Genomic DNA, 27,341 nt, shown 5'->3' with positions numbered 1-27,341 from the left:
GTGCTGCCAAACAAGTCAGCCTCCCGCCAAAATCGAATACATTGCCAGGCCTTTAGAAACGAAAACAAATGTGTTCAGGAGCGCGGCAGCACGTGTACTATGGTTGTACGTACGAAAGTTATGCTGAGCATTGTTTGCTTCTGAAAGTTTCTGATGGATCAGAATTCAGAACCTCACGAAACAACTGATGACTGCAATAATGGCAGAGGAAAGAAATATGCAGGTAGCAATATACGCCTATCATTAGCACACTCGTAGAAGCGTAGCACAGTTCGAATGGATTTCGTAGGACATAGCTTGTGTGGTGCTAGGGCCGGCAGCAACGAATTTGTGACTTTGATTTCAGAAGCTGCGTTTCTGTTTGGGGTCGCTGGAGCTGCGGCAATCTTCGGCTTCGGTATGACGTTGGCGCAGGCAAAGAAACGCGACCCTGAAACTTTTGCCGAGGTGGGCGGTGTAAAAACTTCTAGGGATTGTCGATGTCTGGTTACGTCATACGCAAATTTACTCACCGCTTCGTGTTCTGACCCGCAGGGCTTGACTGCTTCGCAGAAGCTCCACGAGAGCGGGTCTAAGCTTGCGTTACGAGCCCTTGGAAGAGGAACGCTCTATTCCGTGACAGGGTTCTCTCTATTCTGCTTCCTGGCGTGGAAGGCGATAGGAGTTTCAAATGTGAGAACACGGTTACGATACCACTGCATACATGCTTTTCTTTTCCCTCCTGATGCGTGAGTAGAGCAAAACTGCATGTTAGCACACAGCATGGTAAGCAGATAAGTGCATTGCTTAGCAACTGTGTTAGAACAATGTTAAACTTCTTTGCAATACAAAACGTTGAATAGAATCGACCTTCATATCCATGGTACAGTAGTCCACGCTTGTCTAAAGCACATAATCAGTGCACTCAAATGCAAAGAAATTTATATCTGCGTGTTGCTGGCCAGTTAGAGACAATGCTTGTGACCGGCGAAAGTCGCAAGGGTGTCCAAACCCAACCCGTTGATGGTGTTGCGCTGCTAAGCACGCGGTCGCGGGATCAAATCCCGGCCGCGGCGGCTGCATTTCGATGGGGGCGAAATGCTAAAACACCCGTGTGCCCTGCATTGGGGGCACGTTAAAGATCCCCTGGTGGCCAAAATTAATCCGGAGTCTCCCACTACAGTGTACCTCATAATCAAATCGTGGCTTTGGCACGTAAAACCCCAGAATTCAAGGATGTCCAAGCAATGAAGTGTGCAGCCTGGTACCTTGAACCTAGCAGCTGCTGTGTTTGCTGTGCAGCCCAGTGCTTAAGCACTCAAACATAAGTGTGGGCGACTTTACGTTGCTCTTAGCTGCTTGAGCTTTGTGTGGTGCTTCCAGCCATGTTCTGTGCAAGGCTTGATTGTTGCTGTCACCTGATTGTGTTCTTTCTCATCTTTTCAGCTGCAAGAATTCAAACTGAAGGTAGGCTCAGTACTCCCGCGGATACCAAAAAATGAGCCACAAGGACGGACAGAATTTTCTTCATTACGAGACTTTTTAAACTACATCATTGAAGAAAGTGATAAAAAGAAACGAACATAAGCCCACAATTATATTGCTTGTATTGCGAGAGTCCTGCAGTGGCCTCTTCCGATTCAACCCACCCCGTCCAATTGCTATATAAAAGAGAACACGTGTATCAGATATTTCCCTTTGCATCAAATAGTCTGGCCTATTCATTAGCACATCCTAGAACTAGCCGTGTAATGATCTATGCTGTCGATCTCTACTTTATAAGCCTGCAGGGCAGACATGCAGTACAAATGCTTACATTCAGGTACAAGAAAATTTTGAATAATGTATTTTACTTGGAATCGGATTGCAGCCATGCACAATAGTTGAAGTCTGTGCTGTTTACAGATCGGAACACAAATTTAACTGCAACACCCAACATGCAGTGGGAACAGTTGTGGAACGCTCATGGTATAGTGCATAGTGGCTCCCAACACACTATTAGAGAGCCAAATGACGATTGAAGTTAGCCTTAAAGGAAATGAGTTGGTTAGGCCGGGTAACTGCCACGAGGATCCCCGAGATTTGAATGTAATGATCACTAGCTACTAGAGATCAGCTATAACTTTTACGATTGGGTAATGATGCAGGAACTGTCTTTCGAGCTGTAAGCTATTGCACAGGCTGCAAATACAAGGTACACATGAGCCTTAAGGAGAGGACAAGTGTTCCCACACTTTTCACAGATAACCTATAATAATAAGCACACTTCTATAGTGTGAACAAAGCCAGAATAATGCTACCAAAGTCCTTTGTCAATACAGCTTCATTGTCGTTTTACACGACCATCAGAGCACTCTCAAAGGACCAATTGAATGTGCCACAAGTTCTAAAGCGTGCGCAAGATTGTGGTCAATAATATCTATGTTTCATTGATGCACTGCTATGTATTGTATTGGAATTAATGCAGCTGCAACACAATGAATTTGAAGCCTCACACTGTTTGCCTTTGTAAAATATTTATTTCATACACAGCTTTCAACATTGCAACAGCATACACTTCAGGCAGCCTGTATAGAAGATGTCTCATTGGTTCCAATCAAGCTCTTGAATGCAATTGGTATGCGTTGCTACGGCAATTGCAAAGGCATCTAGCTGGCAAATATATCAGATCTACGCTCCCGACACCTGCATAGTGTGATTACAACACAGCATCTCTTTCGAGAGTGTGATGGCTGCCCGCAATGAGGCCACTGTCACAGAATATTCGTGTTGTGCATGCAACAAGCATTTCATTTAGCATCAATTATATGTGATAATAATTTGGCAAGGTACACAATAGTTGGTGACCAGTAGCAACCTCCTGTTAACTATGCTTTAAAAAAAAAAAAAAAAAGCAAAATATAGCTGGTTCAAACACAAAGCAAGGAATGAAGTCCTCTGCACTCATTGCACTATATATTTTCTCATTTTATCATTGCACTATACGATTTTTTCGCTAAGTTACTAACACTGCTCAATTAGCCCCAGCCTGTGTGGACTGGAGCTGAAGTTACAAGAAAGCTCAAATAAGATTCTACAGGTTGGTCCAAGCACCAACAATCCACACTTAAAAGACTTCAAATGAAACCATTGACAACTTCAATCCACAAGCAGTTACCGACTGACCAGGAGGATGGTCACACGAGTAATATTTTGAGAAGCCATGAAAGTTGCAAAGTAAACTTCAACCAAGGAAATTGATGAATCTGTGACAATGCACTCATCACGGTCCACTACCTCCTTGAAAATGCGAGCCATCAACACCCCACAACTCTGCATTCGAAAATATGAGCAATTGGCAGCTTTCAACATTGCAGACACGGTATACCATGAGGCACCAGCGCGAGGCACAGCAGTGTCTAAGGCAGCAAACTAGGGCCATCGTCCTGTAGCAGTTCTTAGAGGCAGGCAACTAAAGAATGTGGCTCCAAAATTTGGAAAGCTGTGCGCAACCACAGTGAGCCTGTTTGCTTCACAATAGCAAGTTGTTGTACATGTGGCTTTCAGCTAGAAATTATGTTCCTCAAAATGTTTCTAAAACAAATATGTGGAACAAAAGATAAATCGCAGACTGGGCAATGTACTGCAATTACTCAGTGCTCTTACTTCACATTCTTTTGAGTTTATGTACTACACATATCCTTGACAAGGCATTCATTTTTTTTTTAATTGGATGTTCAACTATCAACATGGGTTCTTCTCTGTGTGCTTTGTCTTTACATGAATTATGTTGGCACTGTTATTTTTTTTTTGCTTTGTTCTGTTCTGTGTGATGTGGCACATGAGCGACCAGTGATTTTTTTTTATCAGAGGCATTCATTTGTGCTTAGCAAGAGCTCACTGTTCTGTCTGCACATATCTTTTTCCCATCACCCTGTGTATTTGCACTATAATCATCCTCAAGAATGCAACGCTAATTCACCTTTCTTGGTGGTGGTTTAGATCAATATCACACAAGTGGTCTTAGCGGTCATTCAGCACTATTGCTGCAATATTTGTCAGGGTCGATCTGCACGGAAATGTGTCCACTAAACTGTAATTCATGAGCCGTTCGTTACACAGTTATTCAGTAATGCAGTGGGAAAGAAATTTCGCTCCTAATGGCGAGATCTTCATAAACTGACTTGATAAACTCTCATAAAACAGTTTATCACTTTTAATTTACAAAAGAGTCCACTGAATGTGTGGCAGTACAACTTGTCAGCGAAGCGAACAGCTCACTGCGAACTTAGCTTTCCATATTCTCTTGAAGCCAGCTACTGAAGCACGGTAAAAACAAATGTACATACCAGCGACTTTCTTTTCTTAAATTTAAGAAATTGTAGAGGAGATTTAATACGCCCACTGAAAGAGCAGCAATGTTATTTCTATGATTGTAATGAAAGACTATACCACAAAGACCCAGTCTGAACACCAAGAGGCAGTGCTTGGCAGAGTGAAGTGTACACCCACACAGACTGCAGATTTCATAACAGTATGCAGCAGACGACAGCACAGTGCGTCATCTGCTACAAGTAAATATAATTGTAAACGTACACAACAAATCATATACATCAGAGGCTATCTATAGCAGCCATTTGTGCCAGCACTGAGAGAGATGATTAAGAGAAGTCTGCAATATCAGCAGCAAAAGGCAGCCCTGTGCATTTCACCTACCCACCTACTAACACCCACAGTGCAGCACAATGCGAGGTCTATGCAAGCCACAAGCCAAACACCAAAGAGCGAGAGCTCTGTACAGATTTATGAGAACAGTTCTGTCACTCTCATTACATCTCCTACATGCGACACGTGGGAAAATGAGAGAGTGGGGAAAGGGGACTTCCGACAAATTTAGAACTGCAGTAAAAAGAAAAAGGTTTGGTCCATCAACACAGTTGACATTCGGGTCGAGGCCTTGCCAAACATGTGCGTAGAAAAATAGTGCAGATCATATAGTTTGTAGTGTACGACACTTGCTCTTAAATATAGAATGGCAAAAGGACTGCTCTTAAGCTATCTTCGCGCATTGCCAGTATGCGATGAAGTACGTTCCGTGTTCACCTTGTCACCGGTATGTGCAAGACGCTGTGCAAGCTGGGCACATGCAAAAGGTAAAGAAAATGCAGTTCACTGTCGTGCACATAAAAAAAGAAATGGCACAGCAAAATGCTACCATGCTACCATAATTCGGTAAGTTATGGTTGCCTGCTGTAGGCTTTGCAATCGACCCTCTTTCCAATTGTTGTGTCATCTTTACTGCAAGACATACTGCGCTAATCCAATTGTGGGACAGCCAACTTCAGATCAGCAGACAGTGCAGTCAGTGTATTTGACATTGATGTGGTTCATACAATTGCATCACATGCCATTATTAGGCAGTAGTATACACAATAAGAGCTTTTATATATATATATATATATATATATATTTGTTTAAGCACTTTCAAGTGCCATCATTATTGAGAAAAGAACACAACACAGAGACACAAACTCAATTCAAAAAGAGGGTCCATTGTAGCAATAAGGGACTAGTTGAAACTCAAACATTGTAAGTAATACAGGCAAATTACTGTAAGTGTGTGCTTTAAACTTGTAAAGCATTGTCGTCTGCTCCGATTGTTTGCTTCATTTTCGGCTGCCGCACTTTGCAAAAACACCCAAGGAATTCAGCAAGAACTAGGGTATTGAAAGCCATCCTGCGCAGCATCGAAGTCCTTCCTCATTTTTGTTTGAAGGTTGCTTGCATATCAAATTCCTTGTAGTCTGCAATCACACTGGCCTATCTGAAGCAAATACTATGCTATGTAATGTGGCCACCCCAGTTGACTACAAAGTTGCTGCAAAGGGTACCGCAAAACTCAGCAATAAATTGCAGCCACTGCACACTGCACTTATCTGTAGGCACACACTCGTATGTGTTCCCCCACCCTTTTTGATACCAACTATATCTACTATCTGCTATGCTGTCCTTAAAGGACAGAACGGTAACGATTACTGTGCTCGGCAATGCAGACTCAGGAAATGGTTTGGTCACAGTCGAACAATGAATGAATACATTCTGTTTTGCATGAATTATGAAATCGCAATTTTTCACCTTTGTGCCAAGAGTCTACAGGCCACTGTCTGCAGATCTGAGTCATTTGTTGGGTTGTGTGGTGGAGGCTCTTATGGTACTTGTGCTTTGCAATAGCTTTAGACAGTGCAAATTTTTCACCCCCTCAGATCACTAGAGCACCAATGATGTAAAGGAAAGCCCCCAAAACACATCCTATTGTCAGGCTTTCATGACGTACAATATGAGTGGAGAGAGGGAGTTGTACTTCTGCCAAACGTTGCTCATTGGCTAAAGAAAGAGGCACAAAAAAAAAACAGTTTAACACAGATTTAACTTGTAGCTTCAGTCGAACATCAACATAACGATGATATAACAAATTATATAGATATAGCTAAATTAAAATTTTCTTGCAGGTATCAGCAGATAAAAGAATCTATGCTTATACGGAATATCAGATATAATGAAGGTTGTTCCATGTCGGGCCTCACTTGTAGCTACTGCTGAACCTAGACATAACACATATATAATGAATCATTGGATGTAACAAATAAACAACTTTCTAGCCAATATCTGTGTGTAACAAATAATGCTTATAACGAATATTGGATATAACGAAGGTAATTTGGTGTCTGACTTCGTTATAACGAGGTTCAACGTATACACAATATAAGAGCATAGAAGAACAAAGTAAATAGGAGTGTTTGCTAGGTGTCCACTACTTTACAATCCACAAGTGGTGGCTAAATAGTACGCATACTACGCACACAAAAACTTATGAACGTTTTTTAAAACACCATGCACATTTCTTTTCCAATGATGAGCTGCCTCAGTGACCAGCTAGAAGCCATGTGATGGTAAGAAAGAGGTAGCAAGCACTCTGATTGTGGCATTCTTGCCAAGTACTTAGCTGTTGTAGCACTGTCAAAATAAATAACAGTTCTCCTGAGATTTCTTTCACCATTGCATTTAAAATGTAACAGGCAGATCTCCAAGGCAGGCAGCTTTTGTAGCATAAGCTGAACTGGTGCCACGAAAAGCTATGGTACGCATTAGCTAGATTTATAAAATTGAAGGGCACTGTGGCATGGCCTCGAAGAATGAAGCCACTGCAGCTGACAATTGCAAAAGAGCCTCAGACATAATATGGCAGAAAAGTCGATCCTGCATCAACAGTAAATGTTATGCTTTGCCCTTGTAATAAAGGAAGTTGTGTGCACTGCAAGCAAGCTACAAAATGTACTTGTGAGTGAAACATCACAAGCAACAGTGACAGCGTCCCATCTTTTAAGACAGCTGCCAATAGACCCCCCCCCAAATTTTTGTTCCTTGTAACAAGCAGTGACAAAGTGTCAATTGCGCTTCCAGGAGCAGTTATTACAAAGTACTCCCTGCCTCTAGGTGCAAGCACTTCTTATACAGCCGTTAATGTCTTACCAAGAATCCCTGAAAAGATTTTTCTCTGTAAGTTAGGTTGTATGCCTCTTTGACAGTACAATCTTCCCACCACGACAACATAGAAATCAGTTCATTTGCTCGCCCTTATTGCACTAACATCTAGACCAAGGGTTCCCAAACTTTGTTTGGGGGCATCCGAGCCACTGGCATCCTAACCACACCACAACTTGCTATCTCTTTTCTACAATTACTAATCATGGCATGCACGCATTGCTTTGATTTTGCAATGGATACACTGCACAAACGAGCACACCGTACCAAGCAATGAACCATTCGCGCCAGTGTATGCACTGTTTTCATTCTTGTTTCAGTGTAGTAAAGATGCTGCAATTTGAGTGTCATTACTGTTGATGGGCCATGCATCTGTTATCTGTAGTGCATGTGTGTCTGGATGCAAAGATGTGGGGATTCCTAGGCATTTTGAAAATTGGTGGGGGTTCCTAAGGGCCAAAAAGTTTGGGGACCCCTGAATCCATATACTTGTATATCAGAAAGTGACGTATGTACATGGCTACATATAGCAACACAGAAGGCAAGCAGCGCTAAGTTCCAACATTCACTTTGTTCCTACAACACTGCAACACCAGAGCATCAGCGCCAAATAAAAAAGGTTCCAAATCTTCTCAAATTTCTACACAGTATGTAAAAAAACCCATCAATACGTGTGCAAGACATATCTGACACTTGAAAAGCAGTTACAGATTGCACTTTTTCCCACATTCTCCACCACCCCTTCTCTTTAGTCCATGTGCCTTTCAGTGAGAGCAAACATACACACAGAAATCACTATGCGAGTGCACCGCATGAAGCTACCCGAGGTGTATGTCAAGCAAATCAACCACACATTTAATCTCAAGCAGCCCTGAACAACCCTCATGAGATGGCCATTATTGGGCGATCAAACATAATTTGGGCTTTTGGCCTGAACTAAGCGCTCAGTGCATATGCATTAAAAATATATCAGCAAGAAAAGAAAACGAGACGATTTATGAACATGTTACGTGCTGCTTATTGGCATTGACAGTCAATGTTGAAACCGATAGTTTACTACTATGAGGGTGATCATATGGCAAAAGTATGAAATCCAGAACGATTATGATTTTCTCTAAACGTTGTTCTAGGCTGTAGCAGCACTGAAGTAAAACACGTTAACTCATTAAATAGTTGATAAAAGAAATGTACACATATATTCATGCACAACGTACCTGCCGTGCCATGAGACAAGCATAAAGATGAGAAAAGTCATTGTACGGAGGTGAAGGCACATCTCGAGTTTGTGTCTTGACATGCCTGACACGAATTTGTTCATCAAATAGTCGATAAGCCAATACTGAGTGGTTTACTTGCTCAAGAATTCTGGTGGCAGCCAAAATATATTGTTGCAGAACTGCGGAGTGCCAAGCAGCCAACGTCACTACTTCTAAAATGTTGCAGTTTTTCTAGTAGACTGTCCCACACTCCAAGGCAAGAGCATCAAATTTAAGCACAGCCCAAGACCACAACCAATCACTTATGGCAGTGACACTCATTGACACAAGCAAAGAACACACAGAGCACTGAATGCCTAGAGCCTGCAGCATTCCATACGTATGCACATTTGGTGCAGATTACCTGACCAATACGTTATCTTAGCAGCCCAGCAAACAGCTACTGGACAATGTAACCTTTCAGCATCTTCAAAGATCATTTATACGAACTTCATAGATTGTTTCATAATACTCTGGTCATGCTACAAAGACCATGTAAAGCAGCAACTAAAGCTTTATATAATGAAGCGAGATGACGTGATTCCCAAAAGTGAGAATGGGAATGAAGCCAGGTTGCCATTATCAGGGCCTGCTTATTCTCTCATTATGTATTAAATGCAGCCTCGTACAACTTCTGTAGCACAGCCAGAGCACTGTAAAACAGCGAGTTGAAGATTCCATTAGGCAGAATCATCTGCCACGCTATATTATGCGTGTTGAACATGATGGCACGCGAGCCTTTGTGGGCTACATCTGTAATATAATGTACATTTTTTTCTGGGTCATCAAAGTCTCTCGTCTCCATCCTGTTATATTCTTAGTTCTATTACATTAATGCAAATAGGCACCTGTAATGATTCATAGTGATACTAAACAATTCATGAGCTCATAGTAAATAACAAGCAAGGCTTCAGAGTGGGCCAGTTGGTATTTAATTAATCACAAGTCGAGTTTAAGTGCAAAGGAAACAAAACAAATGAAAGGACAGCAGGGACAAGCACTTAAGTTAGAAGTTAGCACTTGTCGCGTGTCCTTTCGTCCTTGTTTTTCCTTCGCACTTCAACTTTACTCGTGATAGCAAATATTGTTTGACGTTCCAAAGGCGACAGCTGGCTTCGGCCAACTACTACAGAGTCGTGTCTCCACCCTTGTAAAATGAGTCTTTCCTGCATAAAAGCTTGCATCACGTTATGTGGATACGTTGCACACTTACATTAAGGGGGGACGTGGCTTTGAAAATCAACTTCCTGATTTCTCCATGGATTTTGATGAAATTTGGCACAAATGTTTAGAATGTCTCCCTGATACTTCCATAAAAGTTTCAGAGTGATACCTTGAGAATATTTTATTGAGCAGAATTTTTCTCTGTTGAACTTTCTGGAGGGCCTGGGGAGCTTAAAAAACATGATGGAAGGCTCGTTGAGTATTGACTGCATAGCTCAATGCGTGCTGAAGGTCGTGACAGTCTTACTTTTTTTTTTTCGCAACACAAATTTTTTATATAGTCATTTTTCAAGTTACCTTCGCACCAAGCACACTTTCGGGGTGGACGAATAGCCATGCCATAAATTTATAAAAAGTCAAGATAAAAATGCGAGACTGTCTCGACCTGCACTGTAGTCCAAGGAACGTGACAAAAAAAACAGAATCAAAATAGGCTAAACGGTAACGAAGAAATCAGCTCCAGAAACTGAGCAGAAAGGCGAAAAAAGTTTTGAGAAAACGGCTCTTAAAGTTGCACCTTCTCTTCAGTTCTCTAAAACGCACCAAAGTTGGAATCTATGGTGTGTTTTGTGACGTGGGGTTTCTTGGACATGTGGCCTCTGGTCTGCTGAGCCTTCGTTCTGCCTTTTTCATGTTTGTATGGCATTCTTTACTGCTGCTCTACAAAGAGCATGGTGCCTGGGTTTCAAACCAAGTGAGGTGCATAACTATATGGGCATAAAAATACAGTAGTTCTAGCATTGTATCTGCAGACTGCCTCATTGATAGCAGCCTCTAGTGCAGTCAGTGAGGCGTTGTTTTCTTTTGATAGAATCGACCATGCATTACTGAATGAAGGCTCACAGCAGCCTTCTGAATCATCTTCCATTGACATTGGCTATGGAGGTTAGGAGAGCCACTGATAGATAGGCAGCAATGCAGCTGCTAGGTGCTTTCCAGCCTGTACTTTTGTATCATGCCTCACTTCTGCTGCCAGGTGTCTGTGCCAGCCCAAGTGGCCTAGGGAACAGAGCTCATGATGAGGTTCTCTTTATGAATTAAAGGGGTGGTATGATAGGTATTGTTACGAGATATCGTGGCATTACGAAAATAGAGTCGGCGCGCGATGTGCCAAGTCGCGGGTTCGAGGTGCCGATGTGCGAAATGCCTCGTCGCGGGTCCGCGGAATAGACGCTCGACGAGCTTAGTCGCGCAGTCCGAGGTGCCGATGCGCGAAATGCCTGGTCGCGGGTCCAAACACGCGGTAAGCTCAATCGCGCAGTCCGAGGTGCCGACGCGCGAAATGCCTAGCCGCGGGTCCGAGGAATAGACGCTCGAGGTGTCGACACTCCATGAGCGATGTGCCGACACGCGAAATGCCTAGCCGCGGGCTCGAGGAGTCGACGCTCGAGGTGCCGACGCGCGAAGTGCCTAGCCGCGGGTCCGAGGAGTCGACACTCGATGAGCGATGTGCCGACGCGCGAAATGCGTAGCCGCGGGCTCGAGGAGTCGACGCTCGATTTGCTTAGTCTCGCAGTCGGAGGCGCCAATGCACGAAATGCTTAGGCAAGAATCCGAGAAGTCCGCGCGCGATATGCTTCATCGCCGAGTCGGAAACGCCTACGCGCGAAAGGCTTAGCCGCGTGTCCGAGCATTCCGTGCCCGAAGCTTGGTCGCGAAGTCCGCGTCACCGATACTCAGAATGCTTAGCCGCGGGTCTGAGACATCCACAAAAAGCGGAATCGGTCACGCTACTGCGATGTCCGCGTAGCGCCCGCTTTAACACTCGTCGAGATTACGGTAACTGTCCGGAGCTCGCGAGGAGACCGCAACAAGCGGAGCAGACGACGCCATCACGGAGCGAGCACCGGACCAATGGCGAACCGCGCTGGAGTCACGTGGCGGGCGCGGCCAATCGGTGGCTCCGGCACGACCTTCAATCATTTGCTTTTTGTGTGCTTGTTTATGTATGGAGGAGATAGCTGAAGCGGCAGATTTGAAGACGGAGAAATGCGCTTTCCAACGAGACCAAGATGGCGGCGCTCGGCTGCGCCGTTCCGGAGACATCGTGGCTTGAAAAACGCCGTTTTTTCGCGATTTCCGTGCAATTTTTCAGCACCTTGGCTGATACAACATTTTTTTTAGAGCACTTCTACTTGGTTTTCAGTGATGATATTTCGGAATCAGATAGAATAAGAGTTACAGAAACTGAAAATGTGATTTTCAAAAAATCGATTTTTTAGCCATTTTTCGCGATGCGAAAGCCGCGTCCCCCCTTAAATTAAAAAGAGACATGCAAACACACATAGGAAACAATGTTGTTCAGGGCAGCCTAAGACAGTGCAACAGAACTCCAAAGTCGGAGTAATGCGACAGTTGTACTGCAATCGCATTCGGAGGGACAGAAAACAAACGTTCACACAGACAGAGACAAAAATAGTGCTTGCCTGTCAAATAGTAAAGCAAACAACAGCGAACAGACAATGAAAACATTATTCGCTGAAACATGAAAAAAAAAGTCACTTCACCAACAAGCCAGAAAATGCGAATTCACCGGATGCAGACGACAAACACATGTGATCATTCCCACACGCTCGGCTGTTGCATATGAAGCAGAAGCAGCCATTTTGCTTGCTTTCTTTGGAAGAAGGTTAAAGAGCGAACATCATCGCGGGCAAAAAAAAAAAAAAAAGCAAGAAGCGTGCTGCATGAAGCCGCCTTGTCAAAATGTTGAGAAGAGAGCAGACGGTGCCTGCTAGTGGCCGTCTTGTGCAGAAGGTCACATGACAACGCAGGTCGACGACTGCAGAAGATAGAGGATAAGTGTAAAGCTTTCAGCATAATCAGCAACACAGATAAATGCATCTCGGGCTATAGTGAGCTTTATTCTTGAAAATAAGAAATAACAAATGAACAAAAATTTATGGTCTTAAAGATAATGTTCAATAATGGTCCAACCATACTTTAAAATGTTGCAACGTCCTTACCTTGGAATCTTTCTTTTCACCATCTTCTTTTCCATCTGAAAACAGTAAAGGTTCAGCTGTAGGTTGCTTGCAACCGAAAACCCTTGCAATAATGTTCGACGGTATAAAAATCAAAAACAACAAAGTATGTCTTATCGTCTCATTTTGCATTAGCATCTGTTTATGTATGTTGATAGTTTAACTATCAACATATAACATCCTAATTACATACTTGTGCAAGTTTCGTTGACATACAGTATAGTTGTAAAAATGTCCATAATGTAGGGAAGGACAAACGTTACAACTTTCTTAATTAATCACAATGTCACTGATTAGCGCTTTAGGGACAAAAGTATCCTAGGCCAAGTCAAGAATAATGGCATGGAGAATGTACGTGAGCAGTTCAGGAAATAGCCGAGCAAAAAAATACATTGAATGCATTATATTTCGCAAATGTGATGACATGAATAGGAGACTCCATGACATGAGCTTTGGGAAATTATATTTCCTGATAAACAAACTAATGCAGCAGGTGCAGCTGTTGCTGTGCTACCACTAAACTAGCTCGATAGAAAGTTCAGACGTGTATATACTCGTGACAAGGCACAAGCGTTACCAAACAGTATGTCAGCCTTATAATTACAAATCATTGAATAACTATGTATTGAACTTAATGAGAGCATTTGCTGTCAACACAATCTACATCCATTTCCCGGGGCCTCTATAAAACGCTTTTCTCTGCTTGTGTCCTACGGCTGGCCTTTCCGAACACAAGGCCACTCAAGCTGGCATACCCCCACAGGGTCTAAATGGAGACGTATTCTCGGACGATCGCTTTCAGCGATATCACTTTCAGTGCAAGCTTATTGGCTGGTTGAGCACTACATCATGCAAAAGTGATAGTATAGCCGAATGCGATTGTCCGAGAATACATCCCATGGACGTGCCCATCCCATGACACTGCAAAACGTCTATATGTAAAATGTGCTAATGAAAGCAGTAATGACTGAACATGTGAACCGATGTTGTCTCTGAAGTGCTGTTTTGAGATGACAACTGTGCCGGGTCGGTTTTGTGAATATTTGAATGTTCTTGCATTGAAGTCTTTGCATGGATTATATGCATACTATCATGGAAAAAAAGGTGTGTTGTGCACAAGAATGTCATACATATATGCAGGATTGGTGTCCCATATTGTAAACCCCCCCCCCTCGCTAAGAATAGTAGCATGTACCTTTAGAGGCCTCCTTGTCTGCCTCTGCGTCTTTCTTTTTCTTCCCAGCACGCTTTGTTGGCGTACCTGCATGTTGGGGACCACGAGAAATGGGCAAAATAAACCATTATTGACTCAACAAGAAACCACACACGAGAAAGCAGTGCGGCCGCCGCGGCCGGGGTTCGATCCCGCGGTCTCGTGCTCAGCAGCGCAACGCCTTAGCTGACTGAGCCACCACGGCGGGTCCAGATATTTTTGAAAACAATAAAGGAATAAAAATGTTCACTGGCTTGCCAACCTGCTTCGTCAACCAATATTTTGAATAAGCTCAATTGTTCGGGCTTATTCGCTGTTCTGCTACAGGCACCAAAAAGCCAATGTAAAATGCCAATAAATATTTCGTGCGCCAAACAATGGTTTATTAAAATTTTCGGACTCGATCTGCGCAAGTCGCATTGTGAACATCATTGCCACAAATGCAATTTCGGAGTTTCGCGTTTTCGTCTAAATTTTAGTTACGACCACCATTTGGCCGCTAAGGTTGACTAAATACAAAACTTCACATCCTTGGCTTGCTTTTTGCGGTCGCAAAAGCCCGATTTTGTGTGGTGTGGCCATGCAGAAAATAGTGTAGCCTGAGTGCAAATTTCAGAGACGATCGCAGTTTCCATTGGATATTTGTGACCAAGAACTTTCATGAAAGCAAGCAGCAGGTTGTTTATCAGCTTCCGCACTATCATCCCGGTAACCGGATATGGTGCATGTGTGAAATAGATTTAGAACGTCACACGCACGGCGTTCGCTCATTAATCGACGCAGATGTACTAACAGAGCACGAAAGCTAGTGCTAAAATGTATAATGAAACTGATGAGATGTACACTGAGAAAAATAAACTGTACAACCTTATTCAATCAGCGCAGCTTTCCTTCCCGATTGCCTCATGAAATGAGCGCCAGTTCAAATCATCTTTCGTTCGTCCGTGTATACGCAAATGCATAACACTTATATAAAAGATTCGTAATGCACTGTATAGCACAAAACGGTTTTCATTTTCTATCGGCCTAGTTACAATTACGCCACTAAACGCATCCACACTCCCAAGACACAGATGCTGAAACATATTGCTTAGGCTTGGATTGCAGGGTTAGGCGCTAGCCAACACATGTCTGTGGCTATGGGATTGCCACTGAACACACACACCCTGCTAAATTTGGCGACTTCATTCGAAATGAGTGTTTTGGTGCAGGTTGGCACAGCTCGGTGGTTTGCCACAAAACGATGCAATTGGCGCAGCACTTCCATCCCTTCCAAATGATTCTGCTATACCCGGTATGTACGCCTAACACCAGTAAAAAGATGCATCTCACCTTTGTCCAAGTAGTCGTCATTAGCCTTCTCAACGGCTTTCTCAGCCATGCGCTCCAGTTCCTTGCTATGCTTCGGTGAGTCCCTGTGTGGTGGTAGCCACCGAACTTTGTCACGCCTTTCTTCGCCCTCACTGTCGGTCTTAGGATGGCTGGCCAGTGCAGCTGTTTTCTTTGGCGTTTCTGCATCAGGCACCTAACAGATGCCAAAACACATCACACGTTATCAGAATCATGACAGGCCTGACATTTATCATGTTGAATAAGAGCGTACATGTTTACGCAATTTTTACTATTTATTTCATAGGGTAACAGATATGCTTCTACCAATCCTTCAATTATGCATGCCTTGGGGAACTACCTACACATGTTTTGTGGAACATAAACTTGAGAAATCTGACATTTATCACTTTGAGTAACAGTGTACATGTTTGTCTACGTAAATTTCATTTTTTTTTTCTTACGTTGAGTTATGCTTCGATCAATCCCTACAGTATGAACGCAGTGTTATGTATGCTTTCGGGAGGTGCATCTGACATCAACTTTAGAAAGTTGATCAGCATAACTGAATAACAAGGCATTTCTCAGTATACATATGCACATGTTTTGTGGTGCCTACAATCAATGTTTAGGAAGAAATGCCTTCTTTCTCACATTGAACTCCTCTGTACTGTTAAGCAAAGGCTCTTAAAAGTTAAAAGCAATGGCTGCAACTTGAAAAATGCAAAATGAAAATTAGCTCTGCAGTTAAACATTTAATCTTTATGAATGCATGTGTGACTCCAAGTGACAATATTTGCTGCAGTCTTGTTTTCAGAAAGCTTCGTAGTTGAACTTTTACTTTGGTTACAGTTGGTTACACTGCCTAATAAATAAATAAATAAATAAATAAATAAATAAATAAATAAATAAATAAATAAATAAATAAATAAATAAATAAATAAACCCATATGCAAATAAGCAGATGAATATGGATGGCACTGCAATGCATGCCTTACTAAACTGAAAAACTAATTGTACAGGTGCTACTTAGCTGTCCTAACCTGTTATATAATGGGTAATGCAGGCCATCACCCAACGATGGAAGCCAGAAACTGCACACTGGGATACTGACATTAGAAAACTAATGCTTGCCACTACTGTCGTGTAATCACTGCCTTGCCTCACACCACAAACAAATCTGCCATATTAGAGCCGACACCCTGTTCAAGTGAACTTCCACAGTACTGTTCCAAGATTTCTGCTAATAACAAGTATTTAAATGAAACGGAAGAGAGGACCAGAACAGCTTTTTAATATGTCCCATGAATGAGGAAGAACCCAAAATTACCACCATTAATACTTGTCTACTCTGCACAGAAGGCACGAAAGATACCCATTGCAAAAAGTCACAATTAAAGAAAGCTACAAGCATTCAAAAAAGGACGTAAGCAATCATATCACCTCAACAATCATATCAAATAAAGAAAGTCTTATCACAGCAAACAAGCTGCTTTGAAGGTGCCTTGTAGAACGTTTGTAAATATAAAGCAGAGAGTGAAGTAAAAGTTTCATTCTGGGGTATTACATGCCATAACCACGATACAATTATGAGGCACGCTGTAGTGTGGGAATTTTGACCACTTGGGGTTCTTTAACGCGCACCCAATACGCAGTACATGGGTGTTTTTGCATTTCGCTCCCATTGAAATGTGGCTGCTGCGGCCGGTATGTGGTGGCTTAGCGTCATAGCCTCTAAGCCATCATGACATGTAGCAGGAAGGAAAGACACTTCGGATTAACACAGCCTACAGCTTACATGTGCCATGTCTTCGAGGCAGCACTTTCATTGTTGACAAGTTGAACATGTGGCAAACTATTTTTTAATGCCTGGGTCATCTCTGCTACGGAAGCCGCCAAAGTGGAAGGCTCCAGGTTAACCCTTGACCCCCTGAAGTTCTAACGTGCATCTAAATTTAATTACACAAACATTTTCGCATTCTGCCTCCGTGGAATGCGGCTACGGCAGCCGGGAATAGAACCCCCAACCTTGTGGGCAGCAGTAGAATGCTATAGGACACTGAGGAACTGCTTCAGGTGCCAAGCAACAACTGAAAACGCCTGTGGACCTTCCTGAAAGCAAGGAGCTTCCATTATAAATTGAATGTGGCTTTTTCGTAATCTACTGAGAATGTTTATTAGTTTATCTTTAGTGTCCATTCAGTAAAATCCTCTGAGTTATCAGCAAGGAACAAAAATTTTATTTACCACAGGTGGTTCCTCCTTGGGCCCATTCAGTTTGGCTTTATCTCCATTCTGGAGTGCTCCTTGAGGCAGTTTTGCAGACTCCTGTTCAAATAAAAGTACCGCTATTAAATATTCGTAATCAACTTGTCTTTAACAGGAACATTCTTGAGCGATTTTTTACAGCATATAATAAGAAAGGAATTATGCAAAAAAAGGAAGTGAACACAGTGATGAAGTTTGCCAACTTTCAACATTTACCTGTTAACACAAGCTTAGGTTATGTGCCACTCACTTTCTTTATCCCTGGCGGCTTCTCATCTTGATCAAGGGCTGACAATATCTCTTTAGATCCAATGTGGTTGATTACCTGTGTCTGGAAAGCAACAAGCAGAGCATTTAACACTGCCTATGTCAACTAAAGAATGGGCTATTTGTAATCAGCATGAACCCATGGCTCCAAGCATAGCTGCCCGAGTCCTGGGATTTAATATTCCAAAGCAAATCAGGGGTCAAACGCTGCAGTGAAGAGCTCTAGTTTAGTCATGAGACCATCTGGGTTTCGAAACAGGCACCAAAATCCTGGCAAACAAGACTTTTCTTGCTTTTCGCCCTAATCAGAATGTGGTCAGTACAAATTTTGCTCAATAAGCTGATAGCTTTCTGAAAACAAGCTTTAATAGGCCTATCGTAGCTTTTTCAAAAATTGCTTCAAACAAGCAGATTACTATTTTCTTCAAAGAAGAAGGGTTAAGTTTTTAGTGGTTTCATGGCTCAAAGTGAATACAGTTGTGACCCGCGATAATGAAATGCCGCGACAACAAAATTCTCAGCGATGAAATATTTTGTATCCCCGACGAACACCATGAAATTCAATGCATCTCCTACCACTCGATAACGAAATGTTGCTGCACTGCAATCCTGCATCAACGAAATTTTCTGGAACGTTACCCCTGCATATTACCTATTTGTGCAAAGCTAGCAGACTCCAAAAAGTGCTGAAATGCCTTTGTTTCACACTTAAATTGTGTGAAACACCATCACACTACGCTTCCGTGGATGCCACCATCCTTGTTTACATAAACAACCAAGCGCCAGAAGCGATCGCATGTGCTGGATACACGCCATGGCCGCCATCTTGTTTGTTGATCGCCCGTTTCAAATGGCATGGCTGCATGTCTCTACCGACATGTGACGACAGTGTTGGCGTACCTAGCGCAGCGTATAATCTGCGGCTTGGTGAGATAAGTGCAGCAAAAACCAAGAAATCCATATGTCACCGACGTTGACTTATTTATGATGTTTGAAATGGCGGCAGCAGCATGGGCTGCCACACATCCGGCTGCGATTGAGTGATCGTCCGAGAATACGCATCCCTTGCTTCAATAACACTAGTATTGGTACCACCCAGCAGGCATCACGTGTGGAATTGGCATCACTGGATGTGGATTTGAGTGAAGGGGCCGTTTTCTCAGTCGATTGGTTTTGGGGATACAAGATACAATCCCTTTCGTGCTTGGTACCAGACGCGTCGGCGTCTATGAGTGACAGCGTGCGCTGAAGGAACACGGTTGTGTGCATGGAACACTCGTACCCCGCGTCCAGTGCCCAGTTACGCAAAATTTAGCAGAAGTGACCGTACCCCTGAAAGTGATCAACCGAGAGTGGCTCCATGGAAAGTGCTGCCATTGCTGACCGACGTATGGGGTGCACTTTACGCTGTCGGTAACACGGTTCTATAGCCTTGGGCAAGGCTTGCCAAAATAGGCTAACATAATTTTGACAGTAAAGTTTCGTTTTGCGACACATTGCCTATCTGTGCTGTCTCATTTTGCAACAACGAAATTCTCGCAAAAGTGAATTTTTTTTCGCTTTCCCGTCGATTTCATTATTGTGGGGTTCAACTGTAAAACATTAATGGAAAGTAAAAGCTAGTAGTCAGCCATGCTACCTTTTGCTAAAAAAATTCAAGTATAGTCCAACCTCGTTTATAACGGTGTTGTATCCGACGTGAAAATACCTTCATTATATCTGATATTTGCAATAAGCATACATGCAGATATTGGGGGTGGGGGGAAAGGAATTTGCGATCAAGTCTATGTAAAATAAACAAGCGAAATGCCTTCAACGTGCCAGCAAAGGGTTGCCTCCGGTTTTCACAGTCCGTTGGTGGCTTGTGCTGATACGTGGCACGGGAACAACAATAAATTTCATACACATGCTTTGCACCATTGCTAATATTCAACCATCCAATCTATGTGATCCCATGAGATTGGCACGTTGATTTGTTGGCTACGATCCAACCAAGCAACACTGTGAGCCAAAATGAGCACACACATACAGAATATGCTATTTCAACACGGAGGAGATTTATTTTTTTCCACGGAGGGGGCCGCACACAGGCCCAGCTCTGCTACTACAGCAGTCAGTCTAGCCAGTGTGTGCAATCTCAAGCTCAATCGCCCATAAGGTCTATGGGTACAAAAATATAGACAGCGAGTTTCCCATGATGGCTTGTCGCCAGCCACTCTGCCAGCAGTTGGCAAGTTTTTATCGCAGGGGTACTGCCTAGGCTGCTAGGCCTAACCAGTGCCGCTTGCACGGCAATCGGCACCTGGCGGCAATTATATAACTTCAGAGCTGCCATGTTTGTAGTATAGCATGCAGATCGTGTCCAAAAAAACACCCGAGGCACACCGTGTGGAGTCTAAAATTTCGGTTGGGTTATAAATTGGTTATACGGGCAGGTGGCAGTGCCGCAGGGAAGTCCGAATAAGCAGGCAGGTCTGAAGAATCGGGCACCTGAAAAACCAGTAGGCGTGACTGTACTAATATTTGACATTTTTGCTACAAGAATAGGCACCCAGCGCTGTTATTTTCCTAAACAAAAATAGGCATTTCAAGCCATGTTCAAACAAGTTCGCTTAGCTATAACAGATGCTGTGTCGGATGCCGCATTTTTGGTATTGTTATAGCGAGAGAATGCTCTATAGAAACAAAGCATTGCTAGGCAAATTTTATAGTTACTTCAATAAATCTAATTCGATTGTAATGACTTGGGTTGTACTCTTCGTTTCCCACCTAAATTGTGGGCAGTTGTGGTTACAAACTTCTGATCCAGTCCGGGTCACATCAAGACCTAGCCATGCAAAATAACTGAAGACTGCATGATTGTGAAGCAAAGTGCCATTGTATGGATAAAAACAATATAAACCAATGCTGACAAGCCCAAAAACTTGCACCAGGTGAGTGAAAAATTTGACAAGTGACTCATGGAAAGAGACAAGCCCACATCAGGGTTATATAATAAAGTGAAGATCCTCACTTCATTTACTTAGACAAAGTTGACACTCGCTTCGCAGCAGTATGCTTACCTTGTTCAGCACAGACATTTCTGACGTGTCATCATCACTGACATCACTGTCCACATGGCGGATACTGGTGTCCCTTTCAGCTTCTATGAAAAACGGCGGCTTTCGTGGCTGCCGAGTTGTCTCGTTGAGTACTCTTGCCGTAACATGCAAATCTAAGATGCAAACAATGGGTTCACTTCAGGGTAACCAGGGAGGGTGCCTTCGTTGGAATTCCATTTTAAGAATGTGGAGTTACTACGGCAGAATCAACGAAGAACAGTTTGGAATTCATTACACAGCACATCATTAATACACACAGCACTGACAGGATGACCAATGAGTTTATGCATGGTTCACAAGCAACAACATTCAGAAAGTCTATTAAAGTGAGAAAGTGTTTTATAACCAGCATTTCTGCCATAATGCCATTACCGAGACAAGTAAAGTGAGATCAACAGCAGATTTTCTTGCGTACAACCTGCCCTTATATTAACCTTCCTCTATTTCAATCAGTGGGAAAGGAGAAAAAAAAAAAAAAGCAAGACGCATTACCCGGTCAAGTAACTGCATGCAACATTCAAATCAACACAAAAGCAACCTCGCATAATATTCATCCCAAAGTAATGTTCTAGAAGCAACTTCAAAGCAAATTACAGGGTTTAATGCCACCGAACTGCACAGTAAGTTATAAGGAACACCATAGTAGAGGTGTCCGGATCAATTTTGACCATCTCAAGTTTTTGAACATGCATCCAAAGCACGGTAACACAAGCATTTTTGCATACTATCGGCGTCGGAATGTGGCTGCCACGGCGAGGGTCGAACCCACAACCTCTAGTTCAGCAACGCAATATCATAGGCCACTGAGCTACCGCGGCAGCTTTTTCTAACACACTCCTGAAATTTTACGACAACAAATATGATGGTGACTGACCTTCTTCGCAAGCATCTGGTTCGTCTTGTTCATTTTCAATTAGTGCTGCCTAGATGGAGACAAACAGAACATTGAACAAATGAATTTAGAAATACCCAAAAAACACTTGCACTGTGACCACAACCTCTGATGAGCAAATACTATGCAAGAATGTGGCAAATTACTTATGCAGAAGCCCGCAAGGTGGAGGAAGGTTCGTGAAAGAAAAAAATTTTCGTACACCCAACTCGAGCCAAAAGCTAAAGAGGAAACCCATGGTCCCGGATTCGATCCCTGGACCAGGGCAAATTTTTCTTCAACTGTGAACTTTCTTTCTGAGAAGCCTGTGTGAGTTTCCTTTGTAGCGCCATGCTACAGTCCAATAGACCACAATTTTCCCTTTCATAAATACTATGCACCAATAAAAGCAGAACAGTAAGTGATGCTTTACTTCAAAGAAAGAGACAATACAGTAAAACCTCATTAAATTGATTCTCGTTAATTCAGAAAATTGGATAATTCAGACTCGTCTTTTGGTCCCGGCAGGCGTGGGCATTATTTAATGGCATGAAACTCTTGTTCCTTTGGACAAATACATATTTGGTCACACACCGGTTAATTTGGACAACCCTCGAAGCACTGCAAATTTGCAACGCAAAAGAGCAAAAGTGGTGCTAGCAGCTAATTGAAACTAAGTGGCAGAGTCCACATCGCCATAGCCATCAGCAGGAACTGTATGGGAACAACAAAAATGCCAAACGCTTTGTGCTAATTTGTGTGTTTGTGCATTTACCACGGCATATGACACCGTGTCGGCCGCACGTTCCTTCAGAACTGCATAGTTGCCATTCCTTATCGAAACAATGACGACTTCGGTTTCGTCTGCAGTTGTATTGGTGAGCAGTAGTTTCGTTTTCGCTCAGTGCGTGCGTTAGCCATGTGTGTTCAGAACTGCATAGTTCACCGCGCATGATCGCATCAACAACGACCACAGTTTCGTCCGCAGCTGTTGCGATGAGCTGTAGTTCCATTTTGTCTCAGTGCAGTGCGCGTGGAATGTCAGAAACACAGCGGAAGCTATCGAAGATGACGAACGATTCTATCGCAGCCCGCACGCTAGCATAAACCCGTGGCTACATTCGCGATGGACGGACAATATGTTGCCTACTAGCTCAATGGCAAAAAAAATAATTGGGATGTGCACGCGGTAGTGAAACACACGTCTACTTAGATGAACAAGCAGGTCTTGCACCAAGACCATACAGGCTGCATTGCGAGAAAAATTGCAAGGCTCTCACAACTGTGAGCGCTAATCAGTCACAAGATGATTAGAACCACCGCTTCTGCACTGATTTCATGTGAAATAGAAACAAGGGCTGCAAATCTATTCAGTAAATAAAGGGGGATTGGCGTAGCAAACATTTATTTATTGTTATCTTGATACCCTCGGTAATTCAACATTCGTTTTTTTCATTTTTTTTTTTCACTTCCACGAAATCTGAATCAACGAGGTCTTACTTGTATGTAAGAAAAAGGTTCCTTGTTCACTTAAAGCAGTCGCCACATGAAGAGAATTGCTTTTGTGTCTAGGTGTTATCAACAAGGTTTTTATGGAAATTAGCACTCATTGCTGTCAACAGTTGAACTGCACCCAAACTTATAATTCTCATTTATAGAGTTTACTGGCAAATCATGCACAGAGAAAATTGAGAAGGCCTTTCTTCACTGTACACACAATAAAAAAATTTTGTCATTTTCTGACCCCCCCCCCCCCCCAATTTTCTCTCTCTCTTTTTCTTTTTTTTCAAGGAGCAGCTTGTTGAAGTGGCACTCATTGCACAAAGCTTGACAATTCTCAGCCATCAGACACAACAACTCGACAAGAGCCAGACTTGTGCCTATAGAAAAAGTAACACGGCCACACACCATAAACTTAACACACAATGGGCCAAAGAATCAATGCTTTTACAAACACGTATCTGGCCAGAGCATTGTTCCAGTTAAAGAGGCCTTCCAACAAAGGTCATAAATTCATTTGCGGAGTCAAGAGAAAATGTCAGGGTGAACACATGAGCCGAATACTGTTCCTACGAAGAATGAAACAGGGAACCCGTATATATGCTTAAAAGGCCACCTCAAAGGAGAGCAGAAATTTGCATACCTTTCGATGACGCCTCTTCGCACGAGCCCCGTTGACATCGCCTGTAGCGCCAACCTCATTGTTTGCATTGACTTCCTGGCCAGAACCAGGAATGACAAGGACCAGCGTATGACAGCCACCACAAGCAACCTAGCAGAATCCAAGAAATAAGATGTGACATCACGGAGTGAAAGGACATGCTAACTTGGCGAGTTCTTGGTGATTTCTATCTGAACTTACTCAAACTTGAACTGCAAGTGGTCTATTGAAAATGAGCTAATACTACTACTACTACTACTACTACTACTACTACTAGATAAAGCACTATAAGCAAGTGTACGTGGACTTACTGCAAATGCTGCATCCAAGCACAGGCAATCACAAATAAATAGAATTACAGCATGGCAATCAGCCAATCATATATCATGTGAGCCCTAAACTTCTGAACAAAGTAAAGAAAGAAGAAAAAGCTCTAGCCATTGCCACATGAGGAGCTGGTCAGAGACGTGAGCACACCAGACACGTGACCCCCCCCCCCCCCCCAAATTTACTGAGTACCAGGATACCTGGCATAAAACGATACGCGACAACATTTCCCATTCACCTGTTGGACTTGGTATGAAAGCAGCTCCTCGACCAGGGCGGGGGTAAACTGGTTCGCAGAGACATCATTACTAATCAGTGCCAACTTCCCGTGGCGAGCATCTCCACATGTCAGAAGCTGCCTCTTGTCTGAAAAGTAAAAGAAAGCAAGAGGTAGTTGAAAGCGTGTGTAGGCATGAATATAAATATGATATATTAGTGCAGAAATGTGCTGAAGTCGTATGTGTATTCATACAGGCTGTCCCAACTACAGTATAGACCACTTATAACGTAACCGCTTATAGTGCAGGACCGGATATAATACGGTCTTTTCAGACTCCCGCTAATTTTCCCATAGCCCTCTATGTATACATGTACCGCTCATAGTACATTTGCGGGACATGAAATACCGGTTACAGTGCGGCTGCCTGGAAGTTTGGCCATCAACCTAGACGGCAAACTGCTCCCCTCAAGCCACAAATACCGTATTTACTCGAATCTAACGTGCACTTTTTTTCCGATAAAACAGGTCCAAAAATTGCGTGCGCGTTAGAATCGAGTACGACCCTAAATATGCGTTACCATATAGCCGTCGACATTTCAAAATGGCCACCTCGCACGCGCGTCGAGATTAGTTACTTTCGAGCCTAGCTACCGTAGCTTCCTCCATGTGCTGCAGTACATGTGCTTAGGCAATAGTCTACTGTCTGTCTTCGCGTACTCTGCATCTGCTCTATCAGCATGAAGTACTGAGTTCATCATGATGCTGCATTTAAAAGGAAAGTGATCATGTGTGCGGAGACGGACAGGAAATCGGGCCGCATCAGGGGCGTTCGGAGAATTCAAAACTTGCGTTCGGGACTGGCGCAAACAGAAGGAGAGGATTTTCGCCAGCAAAGCAATGCGGGAACGGTTTCAGTGGACCGAAGCAGGACGTAATCTGCGACGATCCACTTCGGCGATACGATCACCTTGGCCCTATCTTGAAAGCAATCTGCGACGGGGAAAGTCCGCCACGCGCCGTGTTTTCGCCGCTTATAGGTCGCATTGAAGCGAGAGGCATGATAGCACGAAGGTCAGTTCGCTCGCCGTGCTTCTTCACTCGAGCATTTTGACAGTTTGTTTAAATGGTTATCGAGCGAAATGTGTTCATGTTTGCTTGTGCGCACGTGACACCGTGCTTGTTAATTTATTTAGTAAGCAAATACGGAACCTAGAGTACAATGACAGTGACGGCAGAAATGCGCCTGGAGTGCCCATTATCACAATAAAATAGTTGTTTTGGTTATAGTGCGGCACCACTTATGGTGCGGATATTCGCGACTCCAGCAACTTACGTTATAAGCGGTCTACACTGTACAGTCGAACCCGGGTATATCGAACTCACCAAAAAACGTTTATTAGTTCGATATATGGCATAATTCGATATAGGCCTGCTATAGGATTAGGCACGCAAAGGCACATACCAATAAGAAAAGTACTTTCTGCTCGATCATAGGGCCGGACACTGGGATGTTTCGCGACCGAACGTCCACAAACCATTTGTAAACGGCCGCAACGACATCTTCGTACACAGCAGTGCGCACACGTCGGGCGCCACGGGCACCTGGCCTTTTGTCCGACTTGGCCCTGATGTCTGCCTTGTTCTTCAGGATAGCACTCAAGGTACTCCTTGGAATCTTGTACGTGGCGGCGAGGTCGGACTTCTTCTCACCGCGCTCGACTCGATTTATGATTTCGAGTTTCGTGGCAAACGGCAAATTCTGCCTCTTTGCACAAGCCATGACGACAGCGGCCAAGAAAGTTCACAGAGCGCCAACAGGCAACACCACCAGCACGGACCACGCTGAATGAGGACTCGAGGAAAAGAGGCAACAGCAGGCACACAAGCATAAAGAAAGGAAAAATGGCGCTCACTTGTACCGCCTCCGCGCCTCGGAAAAAGCATGACGGCCTCTGATTGGCTGTAAGCGCTGCGAGCAGGCCAGGATCATTTTTTGCAGGAGGGTGTTCGCCCGTGCACAGCCGGGTTTAAACCACTTTTTCTAGGGTGGCGCCGGCAGTTTTCCCCGCCACCGCGAGGGAAAGCCAAATGCTGGGGCACTTTTGAGGCACATGGGGTTTGATATATCGGTTGTCGTTGCTATCTTCGTTCGATGTAACAGTAACTTTTGCTATATATTCTCAAAGTAAATTTACCGTGTTTAGAAATTGTTCGATATACGGGATAATTTGATATAAACGGGTTCAATACAGCCGGGCTCGACTGTATTATGCACCAAGATTGAAAAATAAGCAACTGCAATGCAGCCAGACAGAACCAAGGTAATGTCCTTTGCCGTCGCTTGTAGATACTCAGATTATTTTTTGTATTCCGCTTCATTACATAATTAGTCTTAATTAATTAATCAACTTCTCAAATCTTATAATTATATGAAAAGTGTCAATGATAAAATTGTAGAGCAACATGAAAAATTCCCAATACAGCTTTCTGTTGCTCAATATGTGCTACATAAAAGTGTTTTCCTGAGCGTGAAAGAAGCCCGCGAATACACGCAAAATTGCCGCGCGACTGGTCGCTCGAGGCATTTTGCGTGTATTCGCGGGCTTCTTTCACGCTCGGA

The 27,341-nt window shown here is 43.4% G+C and overlaps 2 protein-coding genes across 2 annotated transcripts in view; one reads left to right on the top strand and one right to left on the bottom strand.

Annotated features, from left to right (window-relative positions):
* Positions 1-61: 61 nt before the first annotated feature.
* On the top strand, positions 62-2,982 carry LOC119460761 (transmembrane protein 242-like). Its single transcript, XM_037721843.2, has 4 exons — positions 62-223; positions 347-447; positions 535-672; positions 1,426-2,982. The coding sequence occupies exons 1-4, from the start codon at positions 154-156 to the stop codon at positions 1,564-1,566; spliced, it is 450 nt and encodes a 149-aa protein (XP_037577771.1). The 5' UTR covers positions 62-153; the 3' UTR covers positions 1,567-2,982.
* A 9,243-nt stretch (positions 2,983-12,225) lies between these two features.
* The window catches only part of LOC119460758 (X-linked retinitis pigmentosa GTPase regulator-like), a 34,010-nt gene continuing 18,894 nt past the window's right edge, over positions 12,226-27,341 (bottom strand). Inside the window, exons 9-18 of the mRNA XM_037721839.2 lie at positions 24,740-24,867; positions 24,157-24,285; positions 22,017-22,065; positions 21,104-21,255; positions 18,025-18,105; positions 17,754-17,834; positions 15,510-15,702; positions 14,160-14,225; positions 12,947-12,981; positions 12,226-12,762 (exon numbers count right to left, since the gene is read on the bottom strand). Coding sequence (XP_037577767.1) covers positions 12,739-12,762; positions 12,947-12,981; positions 14,160-14,225; positions 15,510-15,702; positions 17,754-17,834; positions 18,025-18,105; positions 21,104-21,255; positions 22,017-22,065; positions 24,157-24,285; positions 24,740-24,867 — 938 coding nt within the window. The 3' untranslated portion in view covers positions 12,226-12,738. The remainder of the gene's footprint in view (positions 12,763-12,946; positions 12,982-14,159; positions 14,226-15,509; positions 15,703-17,753; positions 17,835-18,024; positions 18,106-21,103; positions 21,256-22,016; positions 22,066-24,156; positions 24,286-24,739; positions 24,868-27,341) is intronic.

The sequence above is a fragment of the Dermacentor silvarum genome, chromosome 8, assembly GCF_013339745.2.
Source record: "Dermacentor silvarum isolate Dsil-2018 chromosome 8, BIME_Dsil_1.4, whole genome shotgun sequence".
In the NCBI taxonomy this organism is placed as follows: domain Eukaryota; kingdom Metazoa; phylum Arthropoda; class Arachnida; order Ixodida; family Ixodidae; genus Dermacentor; species Dermacentor silvarum.
The sequence above is the reverse complement of the archived record's forward strand: the minus strand, read 5'-3'. Positions and strand labels throughout refer to the sequence as shown.

Excerpts from the sequence above, each read along its gene's own strand:
- LOC119460761 (XM_037721843.2), top strand. The coding sequence starts at position 154 with ATGGATCAGAATTCAGAACCTCACGAAACAACTGATGACTGCAATAAT. Across the intron at positions 448-534 it reads ACCCTGAAACTTTTGCCGAG|GGCTTGACTGCTTCGCAGAA; the intron begins GTGGGCGGTGTA and ends TCTGACCCGCAG. Across the intron at positions 673-1,425 it reads AGGCGATAGGAGTTTCAAAT|CTGCAAGAATTCAAACTGAA; the intron begins GTGAGAACACGG and ends TCATCTTTTCAG.